At 36.8% G+C, this 26179-nt stretch overlaps 1 protein-coding gene across 3 annotated transcripts in view; it reads left to right on the forward strand.

Annotated features, from left to right (window-relative positions):
* Positions 1-293: 293 nt before the first annotated feature.
* Positions 294-26179, forward strand: part of LOC114185506 (probable helicase CHR10) — a 38206-nt gene continuing 12320 nt past the window's right edge. The window contains exons 1-9 of one of the 3 annotated variants that reach the window (XM_028073261.1): positions 294-562; positions 2485-2492; positions 3822-3900; positions 4004-4164; positions 4655-4783; positions 10678-10858; positions 13927-14062; positions 14167-14284; positions 14811-14900. In XM_028073261.1, coding sequence (XP_027929062.1) covers positions 376-562; positions 2485-2492; positions 3822-3900; positions 4004-4164; positions 4655-4783; positions 10678-10858; positions 13927-14062; positions 14167-14284; positions 14811-14900 — 1089 coding nt within the window. In that variant the 5' untranslated portion in view covers positions 294-375. The remainder of the gene's footprint in view (positions 563-2484; positions 2493-3821; positions 3901-4003; positions 4165-4654; positions 4784-10677; positions 10859-13926; positions 14063-14166; positions 14285-14810; positions 14901-26179) is intronic. The other 2 variants (XM_028073258.1, XM_028073260.1) reach the window with 2 other exon arrangements.

The following is a 26179-nucleotide window of genomic DNA, read 5'->3' on the forward strand; positions in this document are numbered from 1 at the left end:
ATTGTATTTTAGCTTTTATAATTTCCAAGCTGTTTATTCTTCAACACTCTTCTTAATTATTTTAAATTTTTCATCGGTCTATATCTCTTAATAGGGTTAACACCTCTTAATAATATATCAAAATTAAACAGAATAATACAATAAATAAATATATATTAAAAATGTATTAACTTTTCTAATTAATATATACAATTATAAAAATTAAATTTTAACCCAATACAATAAATTTATAATATAATTTATGCAGGAATATGTTTTTGCAAGAGATGTTAAAACTGTGTTGAGCACGGTATATTTTCAAAACAGAGTAGCCGTTTAATTTTTTTCTTTACTTCAAAAGCTTCTCAAACAACCTACTCGACGCACATCGACGCCATGAATCTTAGCTACGAACAGAAGCTTCAAGTTGTTACAAAAATCATACTAGATGACGAGGCACGCGCCTGCGACGCGCCACCGTGCGAGGAAGAGCTCGGACTCAAGGCAACCCTTAAGCCGCACCAGGTGGAAGGGGTTTCCTGGCTAATACGGAGGTACAAACTCGGCGTCAACGTTGTCCTCGGTGAGACTGTAACCCATTCAATTTGTTTCGTTGCTCTTAATTTGTCGGGATGTGAAAGAAACTGTGGCGTGGCGTTGTCCATTTTTTTATTTTGTTCCATTTGCAAACATTCTTTGGGGGAAAAGTATGAATTCGGAGATTGTAAGGTCTAATCTCCGGTTCAATTGGTTTGTCTGCATTGAAATTCTGAGAGTTTGAAAGGAAGTTTGAGTTAATTTTGGTCCGTTCCGGACTGTGCATACATAATATTCTTACACATGTGAGCAGATTTTCAATTTGATCCTATAGTTAAACACTTATTAAATTGGTATTTGTAATGTAAGTTTTACTGGTTTGGTCCCTTCCTTCATACATGGATTATTAACTTTCTTACATATTCTTCATTTGGTCTCCTATACATGTGCGTTACATTCTTAGCAACATACTTTAAAATATATATTTGGATGAATTTTGTGCCGTCAAGTCATTCTCTTCGTGGGAAATACATGGAATTCAACTAGAGATTATTGAAAGAATTGTGTTGCCAATATCTAGTAGGTAGTAACACATGTTCTGATTGTTGGGAATAGTCCAAGTGTGAGTCAAAAAGTCTCACATTGGATAGAAAAGACAAAGTTAAACATTATATAAGAATAAAGACCCATAATAACATTGCCTTAGGGTTTTGGTGTAAAACTGGTGTGAAATGCCTTATGTGTGTAAGACTAATATTATATAACCATATAGAACCACAATCTCTCAATGAATATAACCATGACTATGCCCATAACCTCATATATGTGAAAAATATAAAATATAAACCCAATAGTGGTATCAGAGCCGATGGTTAGGAGTGACTGACCGCATAACCATAACCATAACAAAAAGGGATCACCGAAGTGAATGACCGCATGACCACAACCAAAGGGGTCACTCATACACCTGAAGGGAAATATATCATGAAGAAAAAAAAAACACAAGGGACTCACCCTTGAGGGGAGATGTTGGGAATAGTCCAAGTGTGAGTCAAAAAGTTCTACATTGGATAGAAAAGACAAAGTTAAACACTATATAAGAATAGAGACCCATAACAACATTGCCTTAAGGTTTTGGTGTAAAACTGGTGTCAAATGCCTTATATGTATAAGACTAATGTTATATAACCATATAGAACCACAATCTCTCAATGACTATAACTATAACCATGACTATAAACCATATATATGAAATATATATATAACCCTAACAGTCATGTTATTCTCACCTTTTTAAATACTTAAAATTAGTCCTTTAATGTCTATTTATTGTAATATCTAATTGAAACTGATGGCATTATCTTTGAAGTGCCAAGTTTAATATTTATTATGATACAGGATTAGAGACAATGTAATAGAGACCATGTAATGTGGGGTATGGAATATTCTTTGGAGGGATAAAACATATATTTACTCTGAAATTGTAGTTATGCACTTTTTGTTTATTAAATTAATATTAGAGTTTGGGTGATATCCATATGGTATTCTCTGTGTTTGGCAAGGAGGAACTTTTCTCCATTCAGTATCAATCCAATCTATTGATGTTTGTGTACAATAAGGCATGTTGTTTAGTTGTTTCACTTTTTTTTTGTAGCAATAGGGTGTCCTAGGGCATGAGGTTCTGGCTTGGTGAGGTTTAGGGAGGGTGGATATGCACAGTCTTAGCCTTGTATGCCAGAGGCTGATTCCAAGATTTGAAACCTATGACCAAGCTGCACAAGTCAGCAATTGCGCAACATTCATTTTGTAATTCTTTACAAAAATGAAGAAAAAATGTCCAAAATTGAGAGATGATGTTTTTTAGTTTTGTTATTCTGTTTTGAAGATTTAAGACCTGGTAGGTTCGATAGTATTTATGAAGCAACATTTTTTATTAGGTTATGACTAGAACTTTTCTATTATTTGCAGGGGATGAGGTACACTCTTCAATTCTGTGTCAGAGCTTGTGTAAACTGACAGGAAATTTTTGTTTAATCTAATTGGTATTATAGTCATGAAATTCATCTTTTAAAGTAGTTATTACTCTGTTGGTTTATTTTGGCAAGTGCACCAATTTAGTTGAAGTTGCCAGTTAGGGTTAGAGTTATTGAACCACATGTATATGACAAATATCTATCATTATTGAATGCTGATTCCTCAAACATATAACAAAACATTTGAGTATTATGATCCGATGTTAGATACACTTGATATATTGAAATTTATTCCTGTATATCTCATTGATTTCAGAGTTAATACTCGCTTGCTAGCCAGAACTTAGATTTTAAATATTAAAACTAGGAGTAAGATAAATATAAGCATTGTGAATATTTGAGGGAGGGAGAGAGACACACACATACACACACACACACATATATATATATACACACACACACACACACACACACACACACACACACACATATATATATATATATATATATATATAGGGAGGGAGGGAGAGAGAGACCTATATATATATATGTGTATATGTATATATGTGTGTGTGTATATATATATATATATATACACACACACACATATATACATATACACACACATATATATATATATATATGTATATGTATATATATACACACATATATATATATATATATATATATATATATATATATATATATATATATATGTCTCTCTCTATATATATTTATATATCACTAGAATATTTTAGAGATGAATATGACATCCAATCCCTATGGGGAGGTCTAGCTGCTCATGGCAGTAATTACAAATTAGAAAACCTCTAAAGAGAACCTAAGAAGGGAACAGTCCCTTTCACAGATCCAAGCTTTCCTTTCTGCATTGTTGTCATTTTGTTATGTAAAATCAGTATATTTTACCTGGTAAAAGGCTGGCTGTTACATGTTTATCAGATATCATATGCTTCTTGAAATTGCAGTTTACTTGTTTAAGAGTTTCAGTATTTTTAATGAACTAATGGAGGTGAGCTTAGTCATGGCATGCAAACATCTATTGTTTTTGTTGCTTCTGAGCTGCATGATTATTTATCTCCATTGTTTCATATCTTGTTTGTTCACATACAAAGAGCTGTATTATCTTAAAAATGGTTAACTTCTAAGAGTTGTGCATGCTTTTTAATTTAGCTTGGGCCTTGTTTTTCCCTAATTGACCAAATGTAAGGCTGATACGAGGTTCACAATATTCTCATTCAAATACAAAATCAAGATGCGATCCTAGTTTTTTTTTTTTTTTTTTTTTTTTATGTTTATTTTGGATATGGACAGATGGGACTGGGCAAGACTTTGCAGGCTATCTCCTTTTTAAGCTATTTAAAAGTGTGCCGGTTGTCTGATGGGCCATTTTGTGAGTGAAGGAATCTTTGTTTAATTTAAGAATTTATATTTTTATCTTGTAATCTGTGTTTTGATAAATATTTAGCTCTCTTATGCTTTTATATTATTTTCAGTGGTAATATGTCCTCTAAGTGTGACTGAGGGTTGGGTGCTAGAGATAGTCAAATTTACCCCTAAACTAACAGTCCTCAAATATGTTGGTGATAAAGAAAATAGGTGCAATCTACGCATGAAAATACGTGAACATGTAGCAAGACAGTCATCAACAATGAATGTGAGTAAACTATACTATCGTGTATGCTCTTTGAATATGGAGTTCTGGATTACATTTATTAAAAAGCAATGTTCGGATAACCAAATATTGTTGTGGAAGTTGTAACATAGGAATACCGTGGAAAACACAATTTTTTTTTCTAACCTGATGACCTACCAACGGTAGAAGTATTATGAGCTTTAGCAATCAACAAGCACAAATAATACTATTCGAGTGTCGCTCTCATTTTGAGGAAAAATAGGAGGAAAAGAAAATAGTGAAGTTATTGGAATCGTGGCTAAATGGCAATCACCTGAAAAGTCCTTTTCAAAATCAAGTAGTATGGTTGTTAGTAGTATAGGTGTTAGGATGTCTACTAATTATTTGGTTGAACTTTTATCAGGTCTTATTGCCTTTTGATGAACGCAATGGCATGCAAAGTCTTTTTCAAAACCTAGTATTAAGGGTGTTTGAATGTCTACTAATTTTCATTTTCTGCAACTTTTATCAGGTCTTGTTGCCTTTTGATGTGCTATTAACTTCATATGACATTGCACTGGTGGATCAGGATTTTCTTTCTCAAATACCATGGCAGTATGCAATCATTGATGAAGCTCAGAGACTTAAAAATCCATCTAGTGTATGTTGAAAAAACTCTTAAATGCCATATGTTTGGCAGTGTTCAGTAAAAAGTATGCTTCCGTATATAAAGCTTGTTTAATTACATTTCAGTGAAGTGTTAGTTATTACATATGGTATGTATTGGAGATATGTTGGACCACAGGATACCAATAGGACATTAACAGTGTATTTCAGGAAGAGAGGTAAAAATAGGAAATAAACCTTTGTTATCCTTTGACTATTAGTTAGGTTTTCTATAATAGTTAGTTAGTTGTATAGTTGTTTACATCTGCCTTTCATAAATTAGACCCCTGTAGGGAAGGAAGGGAGATTTTTTGGTTAGATAAAAACCGGACAGATTCTAGTGTGAACAGAATAGACTCCTTTGTGTACTCATTTTGTTCTAAAACTCAATAAACCCGGGAACAAATAAAGCCCTTTTCTTTTTATCATTATAGAAAACCTAACAACTGGTCCGACCTACCACTTTCTCCTTTTTTGTGATGGAAAAACACATCCTGATAGCAATAAATATGATAGCAGAGTTGTAGAAAGATGTCACACTAAAGAAAACATGCTTGACTTGAACAAAATTCGTAGCCTCATCTTGGAACATCCTACAAAAGCAAACTCCAGAATGATAATGGGAACTCCAACACCACCAAAATAGGTTCTAGTGAAGACGAGGGAGAAGATGAGAATGGAGAAATTCTTCAAAGTGCACCATGTTAAGCCATTAGAGCAGTTGCGTGTCACTTTCATCAATATGGAAGGTGATGCATGTCATTGGTTCCAATATTACATAACAAAGTCAGACACCTATCTCGGAAAATTTTTCTACAACTTTACTGGAGAGATATGGTGAAAATGGACGTGGTAATATATACGAAAGATTGGCATCCCTGAGGCAAATTGACAGTTGAACATCATGTCCAAGAATTCGATTTATTAATTGCCCAAACCTAGTTCTGAGGAACAAGTCTTGGGTGTTTCTTGGTGGAATTACATTCTGACATTAGGTGTCAGGTTTGCCCTCATGATCCAAAAGAGTTAATTCATGCGTGACATAGAAGTCATGAAGGAGGTAGAGCCCATTGTCTTCCTTAGCAAAGCCAATCACCTTCCCTATTCCCTGATCCTTAAATTGACAAGTTGTAAATCCATTGTATGTTTGTAAATAGAAGTCAAATTGCCAGATAATGTAGGCACATGCAGAAATTCAGAATTAGATTCTAGTTTATCATAATATAGCCTTTTTCAGCAACTGTACTGGAAGTTCCATGTGCAAATGTAATTTTTTTGTTTCTTGGACCGGGTCAATAAGATATGAAGCATTAGATGATCGAGTCATGTGGTTTGTGTAACATTCCGTCGGGATATTACGGATTTATAAATAAAATAAGAGAAACAAATAAATAACAACGCATTTAATAATATCTCATTTTTCCAAAACGCGGGAAAATTTAAAATTTATTAAATGAGCAAATATAGTTCATAACCATCTGTTACAAAAAATAAAAGAACAACGTTATAAAATCACCCATCAGGGTTTACAACTTGTTCCAAAAGCAAATAAAGAAAACATAAGAATTCCCCGAGTCGAACCCCTCTCTATGACTATGAGCCACTTGCATCAACAACATCTGCTCCCGTGTACCGCGTACACGATCATCGCCAAACACACGCAGATAGGGTGAGCTTAACATATAAATCATATAATGTTACAACATATATATTTACATACACACATATCACTGTACATAACTTAACATCCCACATTGTTCTATACTTTTGTTCTATACTTTAATTCCTACCATCTGACTCCCAATCAGATTATTCGTGTTCTACATCGTCTAATGATTACTTCAAGGTAACTTGCTGCCATACCTATCGGCCACAACCGATAGAGCACGTGCGGGAAACAATGCTACGGATCATACACCGTAACGCCAGGTAGAGTTCCCATATACGAACATAGTCCGTATCGTCCAAAGACTACCAAACTCGCCAGCCAACAACTGAGGAGGGCAATCTATCTGGACCCATCCGTACTGGCCACAACCAGCACACTCACACCGGCAACACTCGCCAACCCGAGCCACAACTCAAGGGTTCCTCGTGTTCATCCGTCATCCCGAGCCACAACTCAAGAGATGCTATTCCGAGCCACAACTCAAGGAATACCACGTGCTTAACCCCTATCACGAGCCATAACTCAAGGGATACGTTCCGAGCCACAACTCAAGGAACACCAGCAATCCCATCTTTAAAGCACCGCTAGACGCCTTGTAGATCACAATTACACAACCAAAATTCCATGCTGCAGCAGTACAAATCTCCTGGCGGGTGACAGCTCCTAGACCGCCTGGCGGGTGTCGCGTACCGCTAGGCGCACAGTGCCTTAAAATCCCTCTCGCTGCAGAGACCGCCTGGCGGAACTGCCCCCGCTGCCAGGGGCACCAAGCCTTGAGACCCCACTGTGATCCCGCTACCGCCTTGCGGTTCGCGTCCCACGGCCAGGCGCCGTGATAGTACTGTGCGTACTGGTTTTTCTGCTCAAGTCTAGCACAGTTTCTTACCTCATTTCCATCTGATCAATCCCCGGTATCATCTAACTTAAATGGTTACTAACAATGGTGAGGTTCAATCCTCACTCCCTAGCTTGATAACAGGACACATTCAATTATAACATTTAAGCTCCTTCCTTCTTAACCTATTAGTACTCTTAGATTCTTTACCATTAAGTTGTTGCCAAGCCTATTACACTGTTTGAACTCTCATTCACAATAAATGGTCAATTCTCTAAACACCCTTGCACCCAACTTATCCAGTATTCAGAATCTCTACTACGCCATAATATAGGAAGACGTCTAATATCTGATATCACTACCTTCTAAGGTAATTCCATCTACGGACCCTAACCCAACGGGAACAGAATCCAACCTCAGCGCACGACACTTCAACCTGCAGCAGCCCTGCCACTGCGCTGGCACCTGGCGGCCAGCCCCCGTGCCGCCAGGCGGTGCTTACCATCTGGACATTTTTTCCAGATTTTCCCCGCACCCAAAACCCCACCATTTCTCCATCTTTGTGAATTCCCACTACAATGCAATCCTATTCCAAGCACAATCATAACAATTCAATATTTAATTACATTGATCAACTATTCCTATGTCCAATTCACACTAACCCAGTTCAAATCGTAATTAAAGATATCACTCATTCAACCCTAAACTTATATACATTGTTCCATTCATTTAAGCCCTTAATTACGTGATTATACCCACCGTTGGTCAGCAGTATTACTCTATAAGAATTACCACTGACTTTTGCCCCGATCAGATTCAACCCAGAATTCCAGAAAACTCAAAACGAGTCAGATTGCCCCGCGCCGCCTGGCGGTTCAACCAGTCCTGCCAGGCGCATCATCAGCAAACCCAGAAATTGGTTAAGACGCCTTGCGTCGCCTGGCGGCCAAGAGTGTGCCGCCAGGCGGTTCCTCTTCCAGGAACCCAGAACACATGAAATTGCATGAGTCGCCTGGCGGTGGTTTGTCACCCGCCAGGCGGTTTCTGGAAATTTCCAGAAACGCAGAATTACACAGAATCAACAGTGCATAGACATCCAATATACCATACGTCACACACATTATTATTAATAAGCATAAAATTACGGAGTCCAGCTCCCCTAACCTGGAATTCCTTCGCTTAAATTGAAATGTTTGAGATACTCCAATGATCACCACGTCTCCCCGTTCTTGGTGTGCTCACTCAAACCTCACGAGAACCTCACTCAAACCTCACCAATCTCTCTGATTTTCGTGCTCTAATTCAGGTTGCTATTCCAGCTTGCCAAAACCTTCACTATGACCACTTTTTACCCTTTTAAACTTGGCTTTTAGTAGAGTTTAATTACCCAAAACGAAAATTTACCTAATGGTATTGTTAATTACCATTTAATTGACCTTTATGATCTGTTTTTCAGCTACCCAAGGCTGCCTCTCAACAGGGTTTTTTCCCAACCTTTCATATTCAATTCCAAGCCAAAATGCCAAAAATAAAGTTTTTAGTTTGGTTCTCTAAGGTTTGAACCCATAACCATTCAATCACAAAGCAATTGCACAACCAATTCAACCAAGTGATGTTTCATGCTTAACAAATCCAATTCAGACATCATATCATACCAGAACATGATTACATAGATTTAAATAATAAAACAATAACACAAAAGTTAGCATACATAGGACTCGAACCCAAGTCCTCTCACACAATCGAAGTACTCTCAACCACTTGGGCTTGTACTTTTCCACGTCATACCAACCATAATTTATTGATATAAATTATTTTCCCACCCGCATTTATTAATTAATTAATTATTTAATTAATTAAATTCTACGGGTCTTATAGTTTGTGGGTCCAAAATCATTTACACAAACACCTTCTTTAGGGAAATTTAATGGATTGAGTGCACAAGAGTAAGGAATATTACCTTGAATGCTAAGTAGCAATTTACTCGAGTCTGTAAGTTTTGTTAATGTGTCCAACGAGTTCCTTAATTTTAGAATCTTGTGTGTTGAACTTTACTATGGGTTGAGTTTTTTCGTATGAAAACAAATTTAATAGCCCTTGGGTCTAGTTTTTCCCTTTGTTGTTTGTGAATATGTACAAATGAGACACACCCAAATATTCTAGGTGGAAGGTTAATGAGTTATATGTGGATAGAACAAGTGGATAATTAATGACAAAAACAGTAGAAGGTAACTTGTTAGCTAAATAAGTGGCAATAAGTATGGCTTTTTCCAAAATTGTTTTGGAACCTTATTTTGATAAAGCATGCTCTAGTTTGTTATAGTAAGTGCTCATTATTTCCTTTCAACAATTCCATTTTGTTAGGGTGTGTAAATACATGAGGATTCATGGATTCTTCTTTTTGTAAAATGGAATTTAAGGTTTGATTGAAATAATATTTAGCGTTATCTGACTCAAAATGCATAACAATAGAGCTAACCTTAGATTTGCGTTTAAGGAGAAATAATCATGATTCCCTTGTACAATCATCGATAAATGTGATAAACCATTTAGTCCCTGAAATATTAGGACCATTAGAGGGACCCCACAAATTTATTTTTGGCCAACTCACACAACTCATAATGAAGACTCTGCAAATTTCAATTTTTGAACAAGGACGGATGCAATAGCTATATAAAATGAAATGAAGGATGTCCTAATGGATGACGAAGCAAGTGAATTTTTTGTGTTGGTAATGGAGGATTCAGATATGAAAGATTGACTTTTAAAGGGCAAATTCAAATATTTCATGTAGTGAAGGTCATTCCATTCTCTAGCCTGTCCAGTTGTTTTTCCTGATTTTTTGTTCTGCAAAATGCAAGAGTTGCTATATAAAATGCATTACATGAGAGATCCTTGGTAAGTTTTGTATGCATATCAAATTTGTGGACAATTTATGAACATGCAGAACATTTTTTAGAATTATGGTTGGGTTTATTTGGACATCTCCTTGACCAACTGCAATTATCTTATTTCCATTAGCTCTAGAAATTTTCTTGTTGCTAGGACATGAGGAATATGTGGCAAAGTATTTAGGGAAGGGTGTCGCATGGTCGATAGCTCTAGAGTCTAAAATCTAATAGTGATTAAAGGGTGTATTTGAGACATTAAATCCAATAGAAAATTGTAACTTACTAGAATACATCAATGAACACATTTGCGTGACAGAACTGACGCAAAATATAGAAAAATGATTAGTATTTATTTCTGCATAAATGTATACTTTCCATTTCATGTTATTAGCTCTTTAGGATCAAAATATGTAAATCATGAAAAGTTGAACAATGTAGTATTCTTCATCCTTTGAGGTTATTGGTACATGGTAAAATTCTCAGAACATTGACAGGTTTTATTTAACATTCTCAAAGATCGCTACATAATGCCAAGACGATTGTTGATGACCGGCACACCTATTCAAAATAATCTGTCTGAACTATGGGCTTTGATGTATTTTTGCATGCCTTCTGTCTTTGGTACACTGGATCAGTTCCTTTCTACGTTTAAGGACATCAGTGATCTTTCATCAGGTAATTCTTTATTTAATTTAGCATTGTGTTGTGTTATTTTGGTTCTTCTAGAAGTTTGCTTCACAATTATAGAATCTTAGTGCTCACTAATTTAACTTGATCCATGTTAGAGTATAACTTCTATGAGTTAGGAATAGAATGTAATTAGTAATTAACTATTACAAATTTTTTAATCATTAGCTGTTAAATATTTTAGGAAATTAAGGTCATTGATCCTTGATTATTAGGCAAGAATTTAATGTATTTGATTTATAAATTACTTTAAATACATATTATGTGGTCTGCATGAGACACATATGATAATTCATCTTTTATATAGTATAAGTTTGTTTTAGTTTTTTTTATCCCTCTTCCATTCCTCTCCGGTGAACAATACCCATGGCCATTGCGTGCCTTTTCCTTTTTCGTCCCTAGGCACTCTTTTTCTCCGGTGACCGTGCTATTAGAAACCCCCTCCCCTGGCAACCACCAAGCTTCGTTTCACTGCCTCACACCCACAAGAACAACTTCTTCCTGTCGTGTACATTTCATGCATCCGTAATAGATTGTCATTTTTCTCTTTCTTTTAGCACGACTCACTTTACGACACACATTCTACCACCTTTCTCACATCTAGGCACTCTGTTTTGGCTTGTTTCCCGTGGGTTTTGCCAACTCCCACTCAAAAACCACTTTTGTAGTGACTTTTAGTTTTATTCTGTTGATTCCATGTGAGAGAACAAGCAATTACATTTCTTGTGTTGTTGCTGTCCAATTATGGTTTCAAGGTCAAGGCCGTGAAAACCACTTGGCAAAAAAAGAAAAGATATTTCTAGTGGTGATCATGCCCGATGGAAGCAAATTGATGTCTCTGCATGTAGCGTTGTTTGGTTTTCCATTGATGGCAAATTGCAACCCCAATATCAAGTTGTTACTACTTGTTATGATGTTTAGAATAAAGCCTAGAGACTTTATTCCAATAGTAATTATTACATATGAAATGTTATCTCCAACCTTATTTTCGTAAAGCTTGAAGACCATAGTACAAACGTATCTCAGTAAGCTTGACCGCATGATTGTTGATTTTGATGTCCTCATGCCTTTCACTAACGATGCATGAACGTGGAAAGTTTTTTTGTGGTACTTGCATTATTTGGGCTTCCTCCTAAGTTTGACTCTGTTTGTAATCAAATAATTTCCGGTACTATTGTTCTATCTTATGATATCGCTAGTGAATTTGTCTCCCTATTCCTCACATTCTTGGAAAGTCTCTTGAACTTTCAACAAATGTATCTGCCTTTTACTCCTACTCTACTAATTGGGGTGGACGGTGTGGAAATCATGGTCAATGTCTTCATTGCAACTATTGTCAACCGTATGGCCATATTGTGTTAGACTGTTGTACAGAGGCATGATGAAACTCAAGACTGCTAATAGAGTCCAAATTCTCTGTTGAGTTTTTGGTGTTGTTCCTCTATTGAGCTTTAAAATATATGGATGTTGGTATATTAAAAGGGTAATATATTTTAAAACATCAAAATCAGTGTCCATTAGTGTGGTTTGAAGGCTAAGTAGAGGGACAACACCAAAACTTGGCAGAGATTCCAAATTCACTGCTAATATATTGCTAAGTCATTTCTACAGGAGCATCTGATGAGGTTTCAGCCTATTACCAACGTTGGTCAATCTGGTAATGCTAGGGCGCTTAAGTAAAAGTTCATGGTGTTGGTCAAACACGACCCTCTCCTAATCTTACCTTAGATTTTGTACTTCATATTTTTGGGTGTTTTTTTTTTATTTTAATTTCAATTAGCAAACTCACTAGTAACAAAATCTATTATGTATCTTTTGTTAATAATTATGTTCTTGTTCAAGATTGGTGTATTAGACAAATGATTGGAGCAGGGCATAAGTCTAGAAGAGTATACTATTTGCCAAAACTAGTTGCATATACCTCCTCTGCGTCTCAATCCCCTGAGCATCAACGCTTTGGTCATCCTTGCACTAACAAAATGTGTCTTATGGTTCTAAGGTTTTCTTATCGTTCATCTTTTCAATGTTAGTCAGGATAACATACTTGTCATGCATATGGTCTGAGTTAATAAAAGTGCTTTGTATCCTTTTGACTTGGTTCATTCAAATATTTGGGGTCTAGTCATGTCATTGATGATTTTTGCTTGTGTACTTGGTTATTCTTAATGAAAAATCATTTTGATGTTTTTTCTATATTCCAAAGTTTCTTATGTGAAATTCCAAATCAATTTGGGACCTTTATTACAATTTTATGACCAAACAATGCTTGTGAATATGTTTCTCCCAATTCCAGTCTTTTTTGAAATCACATGGTATTCTTCACCAAACAACTTTCTCACACCACCATAGAACTATGTCATGAATAAAAGAATTGACACTTGGTTAACACTGCCTCTACCCTTCTTCTTCACCATAATGTTTCTCGTTGCTTTTTGGGAGATGCAATTCTCAAAGCATGAATGATATTTGATAAATTGCATGCCTTCCTCTGTACTTAATAATCAACTTCCTTACTCTTTCTTATATCCCACAAAAGACCTTTACTCCATTCTCCTCTTATCCTCGGTTGTACATGCGTTGTTCATGACCTTACCCTAGGTAAATGACATGATATCGATAACATTGGTGTATAAGTGCTTTTATGAACTAGTTAATATGTTATAACTATCATTATTTGCTAAATTTTGTTAGAGTATTTTTTTACAACTGCCGCTCTTAGGTTGTTTTAAGTGATCCATTCTGGTAGTTTAACTTTTGTAGTTTATATACAGGTGTTGTAAATACAGGCTCATCATATGTACAAAAGTAAGAGTGATCAATACATAGTTTCTTTTCTCATAAATTTGTTTCCTATAATCCATAACTAGTAATGTAAACTTTTTAAAGGATGTAGGTACTTCTAAATTTTCCTTGCTAGATTCTTCCATTCTTGCTAAAATATGTTAGAAGATTTCTTGTTGAGTACCCTATGATGATGCAAAAGTGTAAACATTATACGATAATAAAATTAACTTCTTTAATCCCTTTCTAATTATTTCAGTTTTGTTTCTAAACAGTTCATGATGCTCCAAAGGTAAAGGAGAGGCTTAATATTTTAAGAAGTATATTGGGAGCTTTTATGCTTCGACGTACCAAGTCAAAGCTTATCGAGTGTGGAAATTTAGTGCTACCACCTCTCACCGAAACAACCGTGTAAGTTGTATCTTGTTCTACTTGGAGACTACTTTTGAACACCTTAATTGCAATTTGAGCTATAATTAAGAAGTTGTTTTGAATATTAAAATTGTGTCCAACAGGTTAGTTCCCCTTGTCATCCTGCAGAAAAAGGTCTATATTTCAATATTGAGGAAAGAACTCCATAAGCTACTTGCACTATCATCTGGAACTTCAAATCACCAGTCACTACAGAATATTGTTAGTCAAGCCTGTTTTGAACTCTATTTTAGCTAATTTTTTGTTCGTGGGTGCAATTCCAATTACATGTTAAAAAAAATGTGTTTCAATTTTTAAAGCAGTTTATAAAATCAAGTTTTAATTATTGTCTCCCAACTTTATCGTTGTCCTATTATTTTCGTGAAATGGAAGGAGAGAGCATTCATTAGGCTATGCTTTTGCGTATTTTAATGAAGGGTAATTTGGTCCATTTTAAATCAAGGCTATATAATAGTTTACTTAGGGCATATTTTGTTCAACTTATTTTGGAAGCAAAGTTCCTTTCTTTTTTGCCAGCTTCTTGAGAATTTTGAAAATAAAGCAATTTTTCTGCTGGAATAATTAAATCCAAACTTGCCCTTGATGTTTTTGCGATTATCTAATAGATTATTTGGCCCAATCTTCTAGTAAGTAAAAATAATGAGTACCATCCATAAAGTATGGTATACTTTAGTATTATCTTGTGCTTGTTCTTTTTACATTAACGCAAATGTGATCACATTTATAGGTGATACAGCTAAGAAAGGCATGCAGCCATCCTTATCTCTTTCCAGGTATTGAGCCTGAACCTTATGAAGAAGGTGAACATCTAGTTCAGGTAACTACCACTCTTATATTATACTGCATAACTTGAGACCTATCCTGAGTCTTTAAGCCATATTGGTTGGTGTCAGATTACTATTATTTTTGTTTATTCTTGAACTCTAAATTTATTGTTAATGCTGCATTTCCTACCATGGTAGTAAGTATTATCGTGCAATACATGATACGATACGCTTCTTCTCCCTCATGATACAAATTGCTGAAACACTCGTTTTTACTCCTGTATCGTGATTGCATCAAGTGATTTAGTCTAAGAATTGCATGAATTGCAATTCTGGTATGAATTGAGCCTTGAATCGCACAAAATGTGTGTTTCCATTTTTTAGTGAACTAGGTTGGGTAGCACAATCCGGTTTGGAAAAAAAAAAAACTAATTTTTGTTTCTTTTTAATCATGAACACAATATAAATGTGCAACTTTCTCTGCTTCTCCTCTCCACTTATCCCCCAATAATTTTTTAGTAGAAACTTAGTGAAACTATAGAACAACAAGAATAAGAAACTACGGGAGGAGTGGGACAGCGGGAGTAGCAGCAAAACAACTGCAAGAGCGAAGTGTGTTTGGATAAAACTGTGATAGGAGAGGAACAACTACAAGTGTGAAACAATGGCAAGAGTGGACTGTGGGAGAAGTGAGTTTTTTGCTATTGGTATTGTACAACTGCTACATGTGCTACTGCCATTGCTTCTGAGTGAGTTTTATACTGGACTCTTGCTTTTCAAAAGTGGGTAAATAAAAAAGAAAGTTTGATGTTACTTGTAACTATAGTGAAAGTCTTCCTACAAATAGACTACAAGTAAAATGGAAATTTTGTCCTCATGCTTGTTGGTGTGGCATGGCGAGGATGAAACATCATCTTGCTAGAACAAGGAAAGATGTTATTCCTTGTTGTAGGTGAAGGAAATATTTGTGAAGCTTAAGTAGCTGAAAAGTAAAGGAAGAAAAAGGATAACAACTTTGATTGTGCATGTTGAAAGTCTCACATCGACTAGAGAAAAGACCAATTTATAGTAAGTGGGTGTAGACCAATATCTTAAAAGTTGGTTTTGTAAGGTTGAGTTAAACTTAAAGTTCACTTCTTAACATGATGTTAGAGCCATGGGTTAGAGCCTATGCTAATGAATTTTGTTGTATATTGGTTCTATTGTTCCCATGGTAGTCAAAATCGAGATCCTACTCAAGATCGGAAAGGAAAATATAAATCGTAAATCGGAAGATCGTAACACAAATCATAAGATCCTACAAATTTTATTGTCACTCAAAATTCATAAGTAAATTTCATAATGTATGAAATAAAAGAGTACATCACTAGGTGCAAATCAATATCCTACGTATATAGGAGTAACAAAATAATGATTCTTTTAAATCAAATAGTCTTCTAAGTTAAACTCACAATCTTCAGCTCCATCATTCCTATCTCCTTCGTCACTCAAATCAGCCATATCTAAGTCTTGACTATGTAAAGTTTCATCTTCCTCAACTTCAACTGGAATCAAGTTCTCATCCAAATCCAATGCTTCATTTTGCTCATGCTCATCTTCCATAATCCACTCTTCATCGGATGAACAATCACCAATGTTAATTCGAGCTGGTTTTCTTCTTTGTTTCTTCTTGACTAATTTTGAATTGGTCATAACAAAAAGAACATCATTCATTGTGCTTTGCTCTAGCTTATTTCTTCTCTTTGTATGGACCTAAACAAATGCAAAGACAAATATGATAAGCGAGCACTACTAGTAATTTATTATAAAGATATATTCTAACATTAACTTCCATCTCAAAGGAACTCCAATTATGCTCACATCCGGAGGAGCTACATGTCAAGCTTAATACAAGAATCGCATATTTTTGGAGTTCAGGATATTCATCACCATAAGACTCCCACCAATCTGCTGGAGTCTTTAAATTAATTGACTTAGTAGCCAAGGGACAACCAAAACATTTTGCTCGTTTTCGAAAATCATCAATTTGAACATCAATGAGAGTTTGTTCATCCTCATCCTCAACCATCCTAGTTATACATTCCATCAAACCTCGTTTCACTTCCAAATCTGCTTCAAATTCGGGACGATAATGCATTTGAGGGTTAAGAAAATAGCCTGCAGCATGCAAAGGCCTATGGAGTTGCTTGTCCCACCTTTCATCAATGATGTTCCACAAAGGCAAATAACTAACCAAAATACATTACATTGAGTTAGTTTTTTGTTTTCCATTAATAAATATAAATAGTTAGATGACTAATACCTTTTTTTGACAGCATTCAAAGCCTTTTGAATCTTCTCCTTTGCTTGATCCATTGCTTCATAAATGAATCCCATGGTTGGCTTTTGATCCGATTCAACTAATCAAAGGACTTCAATTAAAGGCAATGCACCCTTCAAACAAGTTATTATATTCTTCCAAAACTCCTTATCTAAAAAACATCTTCAACTATTTTACCATCATTGGTTTTAGAAAACTTGCTAGACTTCCACTCATTGCTAGTAAACATTCTAATCAAAGCTCCCTTATTCTCATGTAGGCATCCTAACGTCAGGTTCGATGTAGTGAAACAGGTAACACCCGGCCTCACCAAATTCCTTCCTTTTGTGAAATGTTGTAATAGACAAATTAGAGAAGATCTTGAATAAATAAAGGTAGTAATATTTTTACCTTTTGGAATTGTCTCCTGAAGAATGGGGATCTTCTTTTCATGATCTTCCAACATTAAGTCGACACAATGTGCAACACACGGTATCCAAAATAGCCTTTTTCTCTTTGTCATCAACAAGTGGCCAACAACTTTATTGTTTGCAGCATTATCGGTAGACCTGTCAAATTGGCCCAGTTTTCATGATTTGGCCTTGGCCCATATGGGCTGGGGTTAGAAAAGCCCACATGGCCAAAAAGCCTCTTATGGGAAAAGCCCACAGGGCCAAAAAGCCCACAAAAACCCTGTGGTATAGGGCCAACCCATGGGCCTTTTTTTTAGAAAAAAATATTCATTATGAATACAAAAAAAATGGAAATAACTGAAAAAAAAAACACAACAAAACAACATATGCATCTTCCCTGTTTTGCATCCATATGTATCAGAATGAAGTAGGATTGTGACTTCAAATTCAATCAAGAATTTAAAACTGATAAGCAACTAGTAGTCATCACAAGTGATACATGTTAAGATGAAGGCACTAGACAGTTGAAATAGTACAATATATTGAAGAATTTTCCCATAATTTTTCCTTAGCTAGCACTAACCAGAAGCCCCCAAAATACAACCATCAGCGTCAACCTTTACCACCTTTGAGGTATCAACGTCTTTGCTCCCAGTGCTGGAGGGGGAAATAAGTATATCATTGCTTATTGGTAAATTAATACAAAACAGATAAAACTTCAATAATTCTTACCAATCAAGAATATCGAGAATTTTTGGTTTCCCATCTGAGGCCACCTGTAATCCAGCTGCAGCCGGGTCTACACTAGAATCTGCAAACAAACAGCTGCAACCAATCAAGAATATATGAAAGCATAAAATAGTTTATCCACTGCTTCCAATTTAGCTTCACTGTTTTTTATACTTGTCCAGAAATTCAATTGTGATAATTTGAAAAACAGCAATTTTATGTCAACATTAGACACATTTCACATAGTATAAATAAGTTTATCTCAAAGAATTAAACACCAAGGATTTAAAAAGTAAAAGCTAATTGATATTCAAAGAATTTTTCTTTTTAAGAAAATTAAATTCTGAGAGTGATTTCTCAACTTCAATCTTAATATGTTTAGGAAGATCCTCAACAGTTCCTTTACATTAATCTATTTTACAAATGAAATGTTTTACTTGAAGAATTAAACACCAAATATATTGAGATACTTGAGACTGAGACTTTAAAATATATGAGTAGTGGACAACAGTACCACTCTCCTCCTCTTCTATTTATAATGAAGCAAGTACATATGAAAAGACTACTCTAAGATACTAGGCATGATTACATGCAACAGTAGATACGGCAGTAGGTAGTTTCCCACACTCAACACCCTACACATAGGGTTAATGATACAATAGGTAATAATTCTAACACTCCCCCTCAAGCTGGAGCATACAAATTGTATGAACCAAGCTTGGAACAAATGAACTCAATCCGAGGTCCCCTTAATGACTTGGTCAACACATCTGCAAGTTGGTCATTTGACCCAACGAACTCAGTACAAATTTCCTTGGTCATCAATTTTTCTCGAACAAAGTGGCAGTCAATTTCTATATGTTTAGTTCTCTCATGAAACACTGGATTTGATGCAATGTGGAGAGCAGCCTGGTTGTCACAGTACATCTTCATGGTCTGAATTTCACAGAAGTTAAGCTCTCGAAGAAATTGCTTTACCCATATGAGTTCACACATGAGAGACGTCATTGCCCGATATTCAGCTTCAGCGGTGGATCGAGCCACTACATTTTGCTTCTTACTTTTCCAAGAGATAACATTTCCTCCAAGGAGGACACAATATCCCGTAGTAGAGCGTCTGTCAATAGGAGAGCCTGCCCAATCAGCATCACAGTACCCAGAGATTTGAACATTTCCTTTATCTTCATATAGCAAACCTTGTCCTGGAGCCTTCTTGAGGTACCTTAAAATACGGATGATGGCATTCCAATGTCCAAGACATGGAGTCTGCATAAACTGGCTAACAATTCCAACTGCGAAAGATAGATCAGGCCTCGTAATAGTGAGATAAATTAACTTTCCAACGAGCCTCCTATATCTCTCTGGATTGGAGAATAATTCGCCTTCTTCTGTTGTTAACTTCTGATTTGGGTCCATAGGACTCTCTACTGGTCTGCAGTCAATCATACCTGTTTCTTGTAATATATCAAGAGCATATTTCCTTTGAGAGATTACAACTCCATCTTTTGACTGAGCCACTTCAATGCCCAAGAAGTATTTGAGGCTTCCGAGATCCTTGGTTTGAAAATGTTTACACAAGTGCTCCTTCAGTTGAGATATTCCAGTAGTATCATTTCCTGTAATAACAATATCATCAACATATACTATTAGGTAGACACATTTCCCAGGAGAGGTATGTTTGTAAAAGACTGAGTGATTTGCCTCACTGCGTCTTAACCCAAATTTCTGAACAATGGAGCTGAATTTTCCAAACCAAGCTCGTGGTGATTGTTTGAGGCCATATAAAGATCGATGCAATTTGCATACCATACCAGACTCCCCCTGAGCAACAAACCCAGGAGGTTGCTCCATGTAAACTTCCTCCTCAAGATCACCATGAAGGAAGGCATTTTTGATATCCAACTGATGAAGCGGCCAGTGACGAATTGCTGCCATTGCAAAGAAGAGGCGAATAGTAGTCATCTTGGCCACGGGAGAGGTGTCACAATAGTCAAGGCCATAAACCTGAGTGTACCCTTTTGCAACCAATCGGGCTTTGAGTCGATCAACCTGACCATCGGGGCCAACTTTAATTGCATACACCCAGCGACAACCAACAGCCTTCTTACCCGAAGGGAGGGGCACGAGCTCCCAAGTATGATTGCTTTCAAGAGCCTGCATCTCTGCAATCATGGCTTGTCGCCATCCAGGATGATCAAGTGCTTCATTCACATTTTTGGGAATAACAACAGAAGACACTGAGGATAAAAGTGAACAATAGGAAGGCGATAATCGGTGATAGCTAAGAAAATTATAAATGGGATGTGGATTTCGAGAGGAACGAGTACCTTTTATGAGAGCAATGGGCCAACCTAAATCACCTTCACCAGGAGTCGTGGGATCAAGAGACGAGGAAGAAGAATCTGAAGTAGGGGATTCACCATGTTCTGGAACAACTGGACTATTCGTCGGTGTCCTGTGTTGGAGAGAATCAATAGGTGGAGATGATGACTCAGGAGGACTTTGGTCGAGACTTGGAGGGACATGGACATTGGAAATATTGTACTCAACCACGGGAATAGGAAGGACCTGCTGTATGACATGGACATCTTGAACAGATGGAGAGAAGTAAGGGGTCTGTTAAAAAAAAGTAACATTGGCAGACATGTAATATTTCTTGGTTTCAGGAGAGTAACATCGATACCCTTTTTGAAGTCGTGAATAGCCCAAGAAAACACATTTGAGAGAGCGAGCAGAAAGCTTGTCTAACCCGGGAGACATGTCATGAACAAAACATACACAACCAAAAACTCTAGGAGAAGTGTGAAAGAGAGGATTGTCTGGAAACAGAATGGAGAAAGGGACCTTATGATTGAGAAAGGAAGATGGCATCCGATTAATAAGAAAACCTGCAGTTAAGATGGCATCTCCCCAGTGATGGACAGGAACGTTGGCACTAAGCAAAAGGGTACGAGCAGTTTCAACTAAGTGTCTATTTTTTCTTTCTGCTATACCATTTTGTTGTGGCGTATGAGGACAAGTAGACTGATGCAGGATACCATGGGAACTCAAAACATTAGAAAGAGCAGACGAAAAATACTCTTTGGCATTGTCACTTCTTAAGATTTTAATTACTTGACCAAATTGATTCTTGATTTCATTCAAAAAAGATGTGAAGAGGGATAATAATTCAGAACGATCTTTCATAAGATAAATCCAAGTACATCTCGAATATTCATCAATGAAAGTAACAAAATACCTAAAGCCAAAAGATGAGACACGACTAGGTCCCTAGATATCGGAATGGATGACAGAAAAACTAGAAGTACACTTTGATTGAGATCTTTTAGGAAAGGTAGATCTAACATGTTTTCCTAGTTGACATGACTCACATTCTAAAGTCTGGAGACGACTAAGTTCAGGAAACATTTTCTTTTACTTGGACAGGTGAGGGTGACCAAGCCGATCATGTAACATTTTAGGATTGGGGGCTGCAACACATGACACACGTGGATGAGATCCAAAATGGTATAATCCGCCCGCTTCATATCCTTCTCCAATCTGTCTCCCCGAGCCACGCTCCTGTATAACAAAAGATTTGTTATCGAAGGTTACAGAGCAATTCAATTTTTTGGTTAACTGACTTAAGGAAATTAAATTGAAAGGACAATTAGGGACAAAAAGGACAGATTTTAGATTTAAGGACGGAGATAAGATGGCTTGACCGACTCCCTTTGAGGATGTTTTAGAACCATTTGCGAGGGTTATAAAATGAGATTTTTCTTGGAATGAAATGGTTGAGAACAAGGAGGTATTACCAGAAATGTGATCAGAAGCACCAGAGTCAATTACCCATGAATTGTGACCTTCCATGGATTGAGAGATGCAAACAGTTGATGTACTTGGAGCTTGAGATGACTGTGCCAAGCTGTTGGATTTGAGGCGTAGGTACTCTTGATACTCGTCCTCAGTGAACTTGGAGTCAGTAGTCTCTGCTTGGGAGACATTGGCTGCTTTGGCAGGAAATCCATGTAAAGTGTAGCAGTTTTCTTGGGTATGACCCATCCTTTTACAATACGTACACTGAGGACGTCCACGACCTCCACGTCCACCTCCTCTAGTTCCACGACCTCCTCTTCCTCGGGTGGCAACCATGACAGATGGTTCCATTACAACAAGAGTTTCTGGAGTTTGAAGAGTTGGAACACGTATCATGCGGGAGATCAAAGTTTCCATGGAAGGAACCTCATGAGAGGTCAAAAGCTGATCTCGGATATGATTAAAGTCTGGGTGTATAGAGCGGATGATCATTACCATATAGTACTTGTCAAGCTTTTTCTTCATTTCAGCTAGAGAGTCGACTTCCAAGAACATTCGAAGTTCTTCCACAGCAGCTTGAGCGTCATTCATGAATGACATCATATCATGGTTAGTCATTTTCATAGATGCCAACTTGTTCGCCGAATCATAGAGGCGTTGAATATCATTTGCATAGATATTCTGAGTTCGCTTCCAAAACGAGTGGCAAGTTTTGAAGGCCCGTAGGGACATCAAAAGTCGTGGTTCCACCGACTGCCACAATAGAGCACATAGTTGGAAATCCGCTTGTTTCCACTGTTCAGCTTTTTCAGAAGGTACGTGGCTGCCATCTTTCTCAAGGTGTTCGTGGTGTCCTTGACCAAGAAACCACATCTCGACGGCAGCGGACCAAGATAAGTAATTTTGGCCATTTAGTTTCTCGGACGTAATGCAGGGGCTTCCGGAGAATGAAATAGCACTCCCAGTTCCTCCAGTGGCCATGATATGATCAAGAGAATAAATGAAAACAGAGAGGACACCGGAAAACAGTGAAACAGTGACGATTTTCGAATTCGAAAGTGACGATTTCCACAAGAGGTGCCACTGGACTTCACCAGAACAGAGATTTGAGGGTCAAAACGGGTAGAGGAGGCTCCGGCGACGGCGACGGAGGTGGCGCGACGACGAACTGGCGACGGGAAGGCGGCGCGTGGAGGCGCGTGGCGACGGCGCTGCCTGCGACACCGGCGGGGTTGGCTGTCGTGCGGAGAGGCGGTTCAGATCCGGTGGTTTCCGGACGGAACTGCGTCGGTGGACAGCGGCGGACAGCGGCGGACGGCGGCAGACGGTGGCGGACAGCGGCAGAGGATGCAGACAGTGGCGGACAGAGTCGAAATGTTGTTTGACAGTGTTGGGTAGTTCAGAAACGAGGTTAACCGAACTTGGACAGCCGCGGACAGCGGCGGTGACTAACGGCGATCAACCGCGGACAGCGGTGACGGACCAGATGAGACAGAAACCAGAGCGGGATCGACCCGCTCTGATACCAACTTGAGACTGAGACTTTAAAATATATGAGTAGTGGACAACAGTACCACTCTCCTCCTCTTCTATTTATAATGAAGCAAGTACATATGAAAAGACTACTCTAAGATACTAGGCATGATTACATGCAACAGTAGATACGGCAGTAGGTAGTTTCCCACACTCAACACCCTACACATAGGGTTAATGATACAATAGGTAATAATTCTAACAGAGATAATGGACTAAGCATATAAGAGAACCTGAAGAAGTGTCATTGTTGGTCACTTTCAACATCTTCAAGAAGTTTAGACTCATCAATGATTCCATCATGGCCAAAAATATCACCAACAACTTCATCTATCACATAACCAATTGATACAATCAAATCACTAGTCTAGAGTTAATTATTTAATGTAAAGTGACTTTAAAACTAACAACATATAGACTTACCACTAGGATTTTCAGAAAATCCATGTAACCAATTTTGAGTACAAATCAACATTTGCACATGATCAGGAAGAATGGAGCTTCTATATTTAGAGAGTACACGCCCACCTTTACTAAAAGCTGACTTTGATGCAACTGTAGTAATGGGAATACTAAGCACGTCTCGAGCCATTATAGACAATATGGGAAATTTTTTTTCACTAGTCTTCCAATATTTGAGCACATCAAAATCTTCATTGTCTTCATCATCATCTATTGTTGGTTCACCTAAATAAGCATCTATCTCGTTCTTGCCAACGATAGATTTTGATTCATTCTGATACATTTTAAAATCCTACAATGCATTACATATTAATTATCAAAATGAAACAAGAAAAAATGAAAACAATGAACACCAGGTATAAAATGCTTACAGAAATAATCCTCGATCTCTTCAACTTTCTCCCTTCAGTATTGGATTGAGACATTGAGATGGATTCAGTAGGTGATTGGGAGAGAGAAACACCAGGAATAGACAAGTTTTTTACATATTCTTTAAACAACCTCTTGAACTTCTCTAACACTTTCTTTGTTTTCTCTCCACAGGTCAAAGGATCCAATTTTTTATAACAATACGTTATAAAACCAACCTTTAGTCGTGGGTCAAGAATAGCTCCAAAAGCTAACCCAATACTATACTCCTTCCAATACTTTTGAAACTTGTCTTTCATATTCAAAGTCATTTCCCTTAAGGTGACATCTTCATTCAACAAATTCTCTTCAATGATAAGCTGAATTTTCCAATTTTGCATAAAATACAAGTTTGAAGTGGGATAAGATGAACCAGACATCATGTTTGTGATCTCATAAAATGGTTCTAAGAATTGACACATTTTCTCTCCCCTATTCCATTCCTCAGAAGATGGATAATTTTTATAATTCCTATCAACCACTTTGAGAATTTCAAAAGCTTTCTTGTATTTGATTGCACTTTCAAGCATCAAATAAGTCGAATTCCATCTTGTAGTTACATCTAATCTCAAACCAATGCTTATATTTATGCTAGCATCACTAACACATTCTTTGAATTTGAGAATTCTTCCATCTGATGATTTAACATACTTAACACTCTCTCTAATACTATGAAGTGCTTTGTCAACCACCTTTAAACCATCTTGAACTATCAAATTAAGGGTGTGAGCACAACATCGTACATCGAAAAACTCACCGTTACATAATAAATTTCTATGAACACAAAGATGGCTTTTCAAAATGTCTTGCAAGATATTATTTGCAGAAGCATTGTCCAAGGTAATTGAGAAAATTTTCTTTTCAATACCCCATTACTTTAGGCAATCAAACACAACACTTTCTAGTTCAACACCAGCGTGTGGTGGTTTCATTCGACAAAAATTAAGAATCTTACTTGTCAATTTCCAGTTTTCATCAACAAAGTGTGCAGTTAGGCAAATATAGCCCTCAGAAGTAGCTGCAGTCCAAACATCAGAAGTTAAACAAATTCTATTAGGAATCCTAGACATGCTTTGCTTAACTTTATCCATCTCTTCCATGTATTCCTTTTCCACATCTAAAACAGTAGTGTTCCTACATTTCATGTCAACATTAGGATTAATGTATTTTATCCACTCTCTAATTCCTTCATATTCAACAAAATTATAAGGAAGACTATGTTTGATTATGGCTCTCGCAAGTAACTTACGATGAATCTTTTGATTGATTCTTCGTGTCCCAAACTTTCCTTCTTGATAAAGATTCATATCCATATCTATGTTTGGAATACTTCTACACACGTTGACATGCCGACTTAGATGCGAAGTCCCATAATTATTTTTAGTAATAGGATTTTTTCCAACTTTATAGTTATTGCCACAATACTTACAAGCAATCTTTTTAATGTCATCCTTGTCTTTTCCTACTTTTGTGAAAAAATTCCAAACATTTGAGACTTCCTTTTTATTTGTGGTTGCACTTTCAGATGGATCAGGAGTTTCAGATGCAAGATCATCAACCAAAACTAAAGGGTTACTCTTAGGGTGGTTCATATTTAAAACTCTTCAACCCACTATCTAAAACTCAAATAAAAATGTAAAAGGTAGGCAAGCATCTGAAAGAATAAAGAAATTATCATTATGTGATAATA

Source organism: Vigna unguiculata, chromosome 5 (genome assembly GCF_004118075.2).
Source record: "Vigna unguiculata cultivar IT97K-499-35 chromosome 5, ASM411807v1, whole genome shotgun sequence".
Lineage (NCBI taxonomy): Eukaryota > Viridiplantae > Streptophyta > Magnoliopsida > Fabales > Fabaceae > Vigna > Vigna unguiculata.